The 11,709-nt window shown below is 46.5% G+C and overlaps 1 protein-coding gene across 2 annotated transcripts; it reads left to right on the top strand.

Moving 5' to 3' along the window:
• Window positions 1-30: 30 nt before the first annotated feature.
• SLC19A2 (solute carrier family 19 (thiamine transporter), member 2) lies at window positions 31-11,177 on the top strand. Of its 2 annotated transcripts, none has more exons than XM_014947426.1 (6): window positions 31-307; window positions 400-1,005; window positions 3,996-4,212; window positions 7,735-7,927; window positions 8,800-8,941; window positions 9,152-11,177. In XM_014947426.1, exons 1-6 carry the CDS (start codon window positions 125-127, stop codon window positions 9,278-9,280), a joined length of 1,470 nt encoding a protein of 489 aa, XP_014802912.1. In that variant the 5' UTR covers window positions 31-124; the 3' UTR covers window positions 9,281-11,177. The 2 variants fall into 2 exon arrangements, with proteins under 2 accessions (XP_014802912.1, XP_014802911.1); XM_014947425.1 differs by having other exon boundaries at window positions 3,990-4,212.
• Window positions 11,178-11,709: the final 532 nt, after the last annotated feature.

Here is an 11,709-nt window from a genome sequence, read left to right as displayed (position 1 = left end):
GCGCCGCGGGCCGCGGCTGGAGGTGCCTTTCGGGAGGCGGCTGGAGGTGAGCGGGGACAGGCCGCAGTCCCCCCGCTGGCCTGCGCCCCGGAGCGCCTCCGGCCCGGCCCGGCCCCCGCACAGCATGGCGGGGCCGTGGGGGGGCCGGCTGGCTCGCCGCTCCTCCCGGGCTGGCGGCGACGGGTGCTGCTGGGCTCTGCCGACGGGGCTGCTGTGCGCCTATGGCTTCTTCTGCAACGTGCGGCCCTCGGAGCCCTTCCTCACGCGGTACCTGCTGGAGCCGCACAAAAACCTCTCCGAGACCCAGGTACCGCAGCCCGGGGCGGCTCGCCCCCTCGGCCCCAGTGTCTGCGCTTTCCCGGTGCGTGGGTTACCGCTGGCTCTTCTCTCGCCCCTCAGGTGTTCAACGAGATTTACCCGGTGTGGACTTACTCCTACCTGGCGCTGCTCTTCCCCGTGTTCCTGGCCACGGACTACCTGCGGTACAAGCCTGTGGTCCTGCTGCAAGGCCTGAGCCTCATCATCACCTGGTTCATGCTGCTGTACGTCCAGGGGCTGCGGGCCGTCCAGCTCCTGGAGTTCTTCTACGGGATGGGGACCGCCACTGACATTGCTTATTACTCCTACATCTACAGCATCGTCGACATCAACCTGTACCAGAAGGTCACCAGCTACTGCAGGAGCGCCACCCTCGTGGGCTACACAGTGGGCTCGGTGTCTGGGCAGGTCCTTGTGTCGGTGGCAGGGTGGTCCCTCTTCAGCTTGAACGTTATCTCCTTAACCAGCATATCCATTGCCTTCGGTACAGCGTGGTTCCTGCCGATGCCACAAAAAAGCCTTTTCTTTCACCACGTCTCCAGTCAGCAGCTCAGTTGGGAAATGAAGGTCATGGACTGTAAAAATGGATCTGCTGTCCAGGATCGTCCCAATGTTCAGAGTGCACCTGGCTGGGAGGATGAGACAAAAGCTCCCCTAAACGGGGAGGGTCATTCAGCAGAGAAACGGGTGAGTTGTGCCCTGGGCTTGCACAAGTAGGAGATGCAATACTGATATGGCTGTCATGCCTGTATATGTGTGTCTATGTATGTGTACATACGTGTGTGTAAGTGCACAGCAGTAAAGATGTAATATCCAATAGTGAAAAGTATTGTTTTGCTTATCCCACTTCCTTATTTATAGTGCGGGAAAACTTATTCCTGGCTTCCCTTTGCTGATTAAGCGTGACAGGCTGCTCCTCAGATTTATGAGGTCATTTTGCATATCTCACAGGGCTGTGATTAAAGTTCTCTGGGCATCAAATTGCCATTCAACGGTATGAAGGAAGGGACATTTCTGGGGCACTAAAAATTGTTTATGCATCCAAATTCTGTGTGTGTGTTTCTGGATACACTCTGTGACTTGCATAAGAGGCAATTCTTCCTGCACTCGTGTTTTGAGAAAACTTGTTACTTCAACTGTTGTGCAAGTTGTGCAGTAATAAGCTGTGCAGTAATTGGGTTTTACCTTATGATGCTGGAAGGAAACTGGTCTAGAAAGGAAACTACAGTAGTCCTCAAGAGCACTTAAAGGCTGATATTGATTAGTTATAGGTGGGCAGAATGCGGATAAATCGCAGGAAACACCTTTGCGTAATAACAGCTTAATGTAGCCCATAAGAGCACCAAGGCAGTGCCTTGACCTGTAGCTTTTGTTGGCCATGTAACCTGTGAAAAAGTCACTCGTTCAGCAGTGGGATGTGTTGGGTCCCACGAGAAGGCTGAGGGGGCAGCCTCTGGTTTTGAGGCCCGGTGGAGGTGTGTAACTGTGAGCTGGGCAGAGCTCTGCCACACTGCTCTGGGTACTGCAGGTGTATGGAGAGCCTGTTGCAGCAGGGGGATTCAGGGCCCTGGGGAGAGGTCAGCTTTGCTCCTTGGTCAAAAGGAGGTTGTGCTCGTCCTGAGAGCGAGCCAGAAGGTAAGTGTGGCTGTTGGGTTAGTCAGGTAACGGGTATTTCACTTTAGCAAGTAAGCCCTGGTTAGCTCAGGCGGAGGAGGCAGCATACGGGGCTGCTTTTGGCTTCCTTTGGCTACAGCTGGGAATTAAAGGTATTAACATTCCAGGGACCTAATCCTGCCCCATCCAGCCCAGTCTTGTGTGAGCAGAAGTATTCTTAACCAAGTTATACTTGCATACTGAAGGGTATTTGTTAAGACAAATTCTGTACCAGTAACGAGTAGGGTATTAATAGCACTTTATCTGTCCCTTTTGTTTATCTTACTCCTATCCTGGGAGAACAAAGGTGGTGCCACACTAATGGTGAAAACTTTAAAAAAGGAGTGAGTACACTTGCATATCTGTGAGGAGTTCAGTTATACCAGGTGCTAAAAGCTGAGAAGCACTGGTGTGTGATGATAGTCCTTACTAATGTAACAGCAGCTGTGTTTCACAAGCATAAACGAACAGCTGTATGAATAATTGTACTGAAAAAGCACTGTCAGGTGGTGGGAGGGTTGATGGGTTTCTCTGGCACATGCTTGGCTTGAATGGGGGAGATCAGTTTTTGCAGTGTATGTGGCAGTTCCTTCCCCTGGTCTTCCAGCGCCTCATCTTGAGCTTCGTGTGAAACCTTTGGTGTGGGAGTTGCGTTGTTAGACTTGCCTTGCTGCAAGCTGACCTCTTCCTGAGTTGTTCTGTTGGGCTCTGGAGGAGCAGCACCCCCACACAGAGCAAATGCTTTTCCATTGGCAAAGCACCACCAAGACTGTGTAGTGTTTAATAAAGATGCTCAGAAATCAGTGACGCTTCAAGGGGTGGAGAAAAGGGTGTTTGAGACAGAGTTAGGTGATGGTCTTTGGAGGTTTTAGTAGAAACCCCCCCAAAATTACTTTTCTTGTTCACGGAGAATAGCCTTTCCCAGACACACACTGCACAATTTCCCCAGGGAAAGGGTGCACCGCCAAGAGCCCAGAGTTAATGCAGCTGTTTGGAAGCTGCTCTGGAACTGGTATGGAACAGCACAGTATGTAACAGCTCGGTGCTGTGTGTTTGCCTGCAGGGAATCCAAGTTCATAGGTGCTAGAGGTGCTTGGTGGGCCTTGGGGGCTCTGCCCAGTCTCACATGAAATAACTGTCGCTCTGAGCTACACAAGAACAGTCTTGCCTGTCTAGAAAGGCTGTGCGTATATGTGCATGCATCTAATATAATTATTTTTTTTCAAACCAATTTGTGGGCGTGCCCCCTTCTGTGCTCTTTCTAGAAAGATTTGGAGGGGAAAGCTTCATTTTTATCTCATGCCATTTTTCAGAGCACTTGTATGTACAGGAGCTGCCATTTGCGATAGCAGTGTCTGGTAGAAGTAGCTTCTGTTTCTCTTCAGATCCACAGGCAACGTCTCTCACCTTCTCAGAGCCTTGGTGAACACTAACAGAGGTAGAGTCGGGTGTAGTGAGATTTCTTTAGTCCTAGCATTCAGGGATTATAAATAATCAAAGCAGCAAAGTGACTTGCTTGGGGGGAAGTATACTCATCAGGCAGCTTCCATGTTCACTGTGTTGCCAAATTTGGTTGAATTTGGATCAGCACTTAAAAGCGTTAGTAGTGCTTTTTGCCTCATATGATTTGAATGACTGGCTCTGGTCCTGTCCTGTTTAAGTGGATGTCGTGTCCTGTTCTGTGTCTCTTCTCTCTGGTACCCTAGCTCATGTAGTACTTCTAACACCTAGCAGTTACTGCTCTCTGCTTGAGAGAGACGGAGATTGAGAGGTGCTTGGGGCTGGCCACTTTCTCTGCATGTATGGGGACAACCCTGGTTAGAGATGAGACCAACTGCTGGGAACGTGGGATGGGGAAGCTTTTTATTCATTATTCTGTGGAGGTTTGTGTCCAAGAGTGGTACTGTCACTCACTCGTGATCAGACCACTTGAAAGAGTGATGTCACTGCAGAGCAGTGTGAAATATTTATAAACAAAGACTAACATCTGTCTCCCCTTCCTTCTCCAATCTATGCAGGTGCAGAAAGTAGACATTGTGAAGGTTCTCAAAGATCTCTGGAAAGACTTCCTGCAGTGCTACTCCTCCCGCACAATGCTCTGCTGGTCTGTGTGGTGGGCACTGTCCACCTGTGGCTACTTCCAGGTCATCAACTACGCTCAGGGCCTGTGGGAGATGGTGCTGCCTTCTCACAACACGGAGATCTACAATGGTGCTGTAGAGGCGGTCTCAACGCTGCTAGGTAAGCTGCTGGCATTGCTCCAACTCTGCCGTGAGAAATGCCTTGTGTCCCTCAGAGGTCACCAGAGCATGGTTACCGAGTGTCTTGCATTCCCTCAAGCATGCAGAAGGGGCAACCCCAGCATTTGGGGTGAGTGTTCCCTGACATGCATGGGTGAGGTAGTCAGTGTTGAGTTTGCTGCTGCACACAGCCCTCGTTCTTGTAATCCAGTGTGTGGGTGCTTAAAGGAACCTCCCAAGTCAATCTTCATTCTGTTCTGAAATATTTGGCAGAAGGCTCCGGGCATATGGCTGACTCTGTAATCTTGACTGCCCCTATGGCAGTGGGATTATGCTTGTTTTAACCACTCCAAGTCAAACTAAGTGCCCTATGGGTTTACTGCTCTTTTTCTCTGGCAGCATAGGGAACATGTGAAGGTTTCCTGTACACGCAGCATGCCGTGAGCCACGTTTAGTCATTTCAGCACTGTTAGGCAGAAGAGCTATTAAGATGAAAGAAGTTGCTTGACTTGAAAGGGCCAGGTAGGTCAGTCAACATAAACATTTTATTTGTATTAAGTTGTTTAATACTGTTCCATTACCAGAACTAGGACAATACCTTCTTAATATAGCTAACATACACTCTCTAGGTGTTGCTGTAGTACATTCCTTTTCTTTGATGGAGTCATTGTTATACTCTCTGCTATGGACATCACCTATTTGAGGGCAAAAGAAATCAAGGTACACAAAGAAGGCTAGTGCTTTCTTGGGCATGTTCAGCCCCTTCTTGGAGTTCAGTGGGAAGCCACAGCTCTTTTATAGTTCTAAAAGCTGGTCTACCACCCATTGTTAGTTGGGTTTGAAACTGTTGGCAACTTGATTCTGAAGGCTTTGGCTATTAATTGTCTTTGGTGTGCTAAACCTGCACTTTAATAGCATGCAGTCATACACTGTTCCTCTGCTCTAGCACGATGCTGTGGCTCTTATTTCTTGTTTGGTTTGGTTTCCTCTACCATCCTGCCTTGGTCCTGGGAAGGAGAAGAATTGGTATCAAGGGAAAGAGGACCTATAGCATGGTCAAATGTGGGCAGATTTTTAAAAATAAAAAAAGTGTTCTTCAAACCTTATTATGATCATATTTGATATCAAGGTCCTTTTCTTTTAAAAGTTCTGTCAACAATGGACCTATTGGCAGAAGAGGTGGTTGGCACTGAATTCATGCAAAACTGGAGCTTTTAGTTTCCCATTTTGATTTTTTTCCTCTAAATGGTTGAATGATTTAAAGTGATGTTTTCTGAAAGGAAATTAGCCTCTCTCCCTGAATAACCCCCCCTTCTGTTTGACACTGATTTGTTGCTTGGAATAAGTGAAGTTTAGTGAAGTAATGCACTCCAAGCTTTCAGTTGAGATTACAACAAGGCTGGAAGGGACCTGTTAAGGATAAGCATCCAGTGACTAATCTCCTAGGCACTAGTGCAAATGCTCTAACTTCTGATTTCCAGTTTGAATTTATTAATGAACAGTTCTTTTATCTCTGACTTCATGCCAAGGATGCATTTTAGCACAAAACTGTCTCATTCAGGCCTATCTATAGACATGTGTTCTTTGCTCTAGGCCAAAGTAGCCAAGCTTTTCTAGTTGTTCTTGGGTAAACTGAAGCTCTTTGTTCACTTTGTCATCTTCCTAGCCCCTCTTTGTACCAAAACTGGCTTGAGCTGCATTCTTTTTGAAGATGGGTAACCAGAGCTGCACTCAGCTTTATCCAGTGAGGCCTCAGACTTGTAGAAGAACATTAACGGTCTTTTCCCCTTTACTAAAAATGCCTTTCCTTGTGCATCCTGGATCTGATTTGCCATTTTCATGGCTCTTAGACATTCTGTGCTCAATTATGAGCAATGTTTGGCAGCCTTCAGGTAAGATGCTGTTGCCATCACTGCCTGTACCTGCGCTGCCCCACAGAAGGGTTTGAGTAGCATGTGGTGACTCACGTGGCTGTCAGCTTCCTGTCCCAGACAAGATAAATAGTATTCCTTCTAGTGAGGTCAACTGTTAAGCAGCATCCCTGCACCTTCTTGGGAATGTGGCAATCCTTTATCAGGTTAGGGTGTGAAACCACTGAATCAGCTGTCGGTACCTGATTGCACGACATAGATTGTATATCTTGTCATAACTAGGTGTCAGGCTGCTGCAGCCTTGACACACAGGGGGAATGAGATTCCCAGAGAGTAGTGTCTGAACCCAAATTTCAGAATTGCTGAGTAAGTAGGAAGAAGGCTCTGGAACTTAACTTCTATTTGCATCTCAGGGTTTTGCTACTGGGAAAGCCAGACTTCCAAAGAGCAAAATATCAGTCAGGTAGTGTCACAGCAGGCACTGGAAAGAAGAGTTTAGTGAGGGGGAATAAATTCCTTTCCCTTGACATAGCAAGCTTCTTTACTAGTCTGCAAGATTGATGTGAGGTCTGACAGGGTTGCAGGCTTGTACGCACTGATGGTACCTAAGGAGTCTTCGTGTGCTTGAAGTTCTTCCAAGATAGCAGGCCAGCTGAGGAGTACAAAGAGCTTAGATGCTGCACTGTAGCACTTCTGTACAGTGGTCAAATGCTGAATACAATCCTGGTTTTCAGACATCTCCAGTAAGCCTCCCTTTGTCAGTATGCTGTTTGTCCAGTTTGCTGTGTACAGCAGCGTTGTTATGCTGTTGGTTGCCATCTGACTTGTTTGCAAAGCAAGGCCTAATTCAAATAAGGATTTTCTTGTAATGTAATGTGTATTTGGGCTTCTCACTAATTATAGCTGTGATGGTGCATGAAATATATTGTCTGCTTCTTCACTTCCATGAAATAATACCACACGCGTTACATCTTGTGATCTGTCTTCTTTCCCTATCCCTGCTTTGTAAAATCCAGTAGGAGTTACAAACCTGTTCTGGCTCTAAAGGATTGTTCTTGCACAACCAACAGCACATGATTGTAGCTTGTGATTAGGTTGCATACTGGGAGATGTGGATTTGGACCCCTGCTCTTAATCTGACAGTTGCTGTCATCTTTGCGCTGGGCTGTAGGTTCTTCTGCCTCCTGGGAGACAGCTCTACCAGCTATTTATCACAGTGGGTAAAGTCTACCTCCATCCTAACCTCCTAAAGCACCACTAAATAATCAGCTGAGTGCTTTTGAGAACCCAGGTTTGCATTTCTCTGTAGCCCAGTTGACAACACTGCTAGGGTCAGGTGCAGAGGACTGAGTGGCAGTGGTCTGACTCCTGGGGCTGTTGTGCTTCTGAAGCCGGGGAGCAGACTTCAGAGGCAGTCAGCATTGACTTGTTTAGGGGTTTGGGGCTATTTTTTTTCCCTGTTTCTGTAAAAGTGAGATTTACAGCAGGCTTCCAGGTGAGGGAGAGGTCAGGAAGAAGAGCTGCTAAGGTATGCACATTAGTGTTCCCTACTTCAGTCATATTTGGCTGTTAGGGGCTGTACATATTCTAATGCAGTCTCCAAATTGCTCCAGTTCTGATAACTAACAGTTATGCTTTCTTTCCCCTCACAGGAGCTGTTGCAGTGTTTGTTGTGGGTCACATAAAAACATCCTGGGCAATGTGGGGTGAGGTGGCACTTTCCCTTTTCTCCTTTCTTATTGCTGCTGCTGTATATATCATGGACACTGTTCGTAACATCTGGGCGTGCTATGCGTCATATGTTGTCTTCAGAATCATCTACATGCTGCTAATCACAATAGCAACGTGAGTATCTCTTCAATGTAAATTGCTCTCAAGGTTACAGCTGGTGTGAAAGCTGGCATATTTTCCGTGTAACCACGGTCTCGCCTATGAGGAATTTGGAAATCTGTTGCAAGGGGTTGTGTAGAAACTGAGGCACAGAGATATATTTGGCTGGCAGTCTGCCCAGGCTTAAAAGTGTTGTGACACTGAAGTGACTATTTCTAAATACTAGATAGTGCTGCTCGCTAGGGGAATGTTTTTCATAAACATGGCTGGAGTGATGTGTTAATGTATGAGGGAAGGTCAATACCTTTCCTGTGTTGAAGTGTCAACTTTCCTTAAACTGTACAAGAATTTTTTTGATGTTATTTGTCACTGTGGGGAGGAAAACATAGCTGTTGTTGAGCCACACATACATAACAGCTATAATACAGCTCAAGCACAACATGAGGAGAGATGTTGAAACAGTAACTGCAAAGGGAGTTCTGGTCAGAAGGATGCAGGAGGTTATGGACCACACTTCAGTAGGCTGATGCGTTGAGACTGCCAATCTCTCTGGGATTAGGGAGTGCTGTATCTTCTTTGTGTGACAGGACCCTTTAGCTGCATTGGGCAGGAGCGCTGCTTCAGTAAGACTGAAACCCACAGAGCTCCCAAAGGCTTTTTTTTAGCCACGTGGATATCTTCTAGTCCCTATGCTAGTTTTGTCATGATCCTGTTTGGAGAATTACATTGTCAGCGTGAGGTAATTTAGCTGTGGAAAGTACTGGACCAGTCTATGGAATTCTTCAGGTTGCATAGGCTTCTTGTCCAGAGATGTTCCTTCTATTCTTGCATTTCCGTGCTTTTTTTTTTTCCTGTCTTTATATTTCTGGACATCCCTTTCTTTCCAGGTTCCAGATTGCTACAAATCTCAGTGTGGAGCGGTACGCCCTGGTGTTTGGGGTCAATACTTTCATTGCCTTAGCACTTCAGACTCTACTCACTTTGATTGTTGTGGATGCCAGCGGGCTTGGGTTGGACATCTTCACCCAGGTATGACAGGCTCTCTTAGCTTTACTGATGGGAGGGAAGAAGGTAAACCAGGCTGTAAAGCTTCTCAGCTACCTGCTTCTGAGTCAAAGGCTTGCTGACAGAGAAATCACTGATTCCTGATTCAGACAAGAGGGAGTTTGTCTATTAACCTTGTTACAAATTTGGTAACTGCTTGGTTTAACCACTTTTTTTTTTTCCCCTTCTCTGCAGTTCATGATTTATGCCTCTTACTTTGCGGCCATCTCACTGGTGTTCTTGGGCAGTGGCATATTCAGTGTTATGAAAGCTTACAGAAGAAGACAAAAGCGGATGGAAAGCAGATCTACTGAAAGCCAATAGTGTACCAAGTGAAGACTCTTGGTGGCTACATATGAAGATATAGGTCTGGTTTCAGTTTGTTTTTTTAATCTCTGCCTTTTCTTCCCAAGGCAGTCACCTTAACGGTACTTGATCCATATTTATACTATATTAGTAGCACATTTTAGAAGGTAAATGTATTAGCTCTTACATAAGTAAGAACAAATACCTTCTTTCTAAAATGCCTTTTGTTCTTCTGTTGCATATATGGGATGTACAGCAGAGAACAGTAAGCTTTCTCAAAGAATGAAAGCCTTGGGAGGTTTTAGTCTAAGTCTATGCATCTGGAGGCTGCCATTGCAGCTTTGTGACTGTCTAGTCAACTGCTGCTCTCTGTCACTGAAGTGCTGCTGCAGGGCAGAAGTAAGGGCACTCTAACAGACCTCTATCTGGAGAGCTCCAGGCCTGGGACAGGAGGTGGCCTTAGGCCTGCACTCTGCAGCGTGGCTCTCCTCTCCTGCTGATTTCTGCTCTGTCAGTTTTTCCTCTTATTTTAAAATGCCTTCACGCTTCTGGTGAGTCTCTGTCCACTATTCCTACCTCTGCTCTCCACCGAAGCAGGACAATGAATGTTTGAAATAGGTAGTTCTCTTATTTTATTTTGCTCAGCCTGAGCAATTTGGGATTTGCCTCCTACCTGTTTTTTAAAAATAATTTATTTTTTTCCAAATTGCTTCAGTAGTGGGAAAGAGTTGCACAGAGTTGTCCTGGGCTTGGGCACTCGGGCACCATGACAGCAACAAGCTGTCCATGGTATACTGTGAAAATGGCCTATGGACTGTCCCTGTTGCTGTGCAGGTTGTGATGAGTTTAAATGTACAGGAGAACTGGTAAGGGAGAAGATGCAATGCAGCATGCTTCCCTCCATGTCTTCTGTCTGTACTGGTTAGAGCTTCTTCCAGTCGGAGCCTGAAGAAGCAGCTTTGGTTCACTGATTGCTTTTAGTGCCATGGAGACTTCACAGCATCGGGGTGTAGGAAGGCTCCTCTCCCCTGGCTGGGACAGGTATGGCCTTTCTCATCACTTTTGTGACCTTTAGCCTTTACCACACAAGGTGAATGACTAATGTGTTTGGGATGTGCTGTCTGGGGAGCCCTTTGAGGCTGGTTGCTCAGGGGAGCCCACGCCCCAAAGCTTCTCTGTGCTTGCAGTGTGCCTCCTAGGGCATCCCCCTAAACGTAGGGGCTCAGCTGTATGGGCACTTGCACGTGTACACTTAACTGCCTTATCCTGAAATGGAGACTTGAAACCACCCATGTATATATTCCTTTCGTCACTGTTTTGGGGGGTTTTTTGTTTGGTTTTGTGTTGGTTTTTTTTAAAAAAAATCAAATCTGAAGCCATGAAATGCTACCTGATAAGCTGTCTGGGGAAAGGGATAGTAACTGCACATCCTGCATATCCTGTCCTTTGGGTTCCTTGGTCTGATGGCAGTTGCAGCAAGGCATGAGGAATGGGCATACGGCACTTCTTGTCAAGTGACCAAAAGCAGCTCAATTTTAATCACATTTTTTTCAAAAAAAAACCCACCAAATCCTTGATGGGGAACAACCCGGTCATTTAAAAGCAAGTCAAAAATTAACTAAAGAATTACAGCAATAACAATGTTTTCTACCAAAGTAATGAAACTGTGGCAACTGCAATAGAGAGGATGCCACACTGTGTGCGTCCTCAGGCCTATTAATGTATGGAAGCCATACCTGGATGTTGTTCAGGTTTCTACACTGTGCTGTTGCTGTGGTGATGAGGTGACTGACTATAGAGCCTGCCTGGAGCTGTACACAGAGTTACTGATGCCTATGAAATTCTGTAAACGTGTTGACGGTGGTGGTTTCTAATTGAATAGCTATTTTTTATTAAATAAAAATACTCTGAGAGATCCCGTGTGGCCAGCGTTTGTTTTGCATTTTGATACCTTGCTAATCCACAGCACTGCTGCAGGCGACTGAGGCAGGTTGTTCTGAGCATCTTTGTTACAAAGGCTGGGGGAGGGGGCGAAATATAGGACAAACCATGCAAAAAGAACCAAGTCTTAAAGATTATTTAGTTGACTGTTTCGTGGAGGTTTGCAGAACTCCTGGCAAGTGTCTTGGGTCTTGCACTGTGTTCCAGTGCAGACTGGTCCAGTGGGGGAGGAAATTACTTACTGACTGGTGCAGGGTAACCCTGGTCAGGAAGCATCAGTCGCACTGAGGGTGACTGTAAGGGAAAGCAGGTGCAGGTTTGCCATGCAGGAGGACCTTTCTATTTACATTGACCTAATACAAAATTGAGGCCTTAAGGAAGAAATGCAGTAAAATTTCACATCTGGCACACCCATACTTGACTGCCTTAGAAAGTGCTCCCTGTCTCGTGCTTCTAGAAGAGATGGCTTGTACCTGATAGTGCAGGCTGGGCTGGAAGGGAAAGTG

Source organism: Calidris pugnax, unplaced genomic scaffold (assembly GCF_001431845.1).
Source record: "Calidris pugnax isolate Ruff unplaced genomic scaffold, ASM143184v1 scaffold95, whole genome shotgun sequence".
NCBI classification, from domain to species: domain Eukaryota; kingdom Metazoa; phylum Chordata; class Aves; order Charadriiformes; family Scolopacidae; genus Calidris; species Calidris pugnax.
Note: the sequence above shows the minus strand (reverse complement) of the source record. Positions and strands in the feature narration are given on the sequence as shown.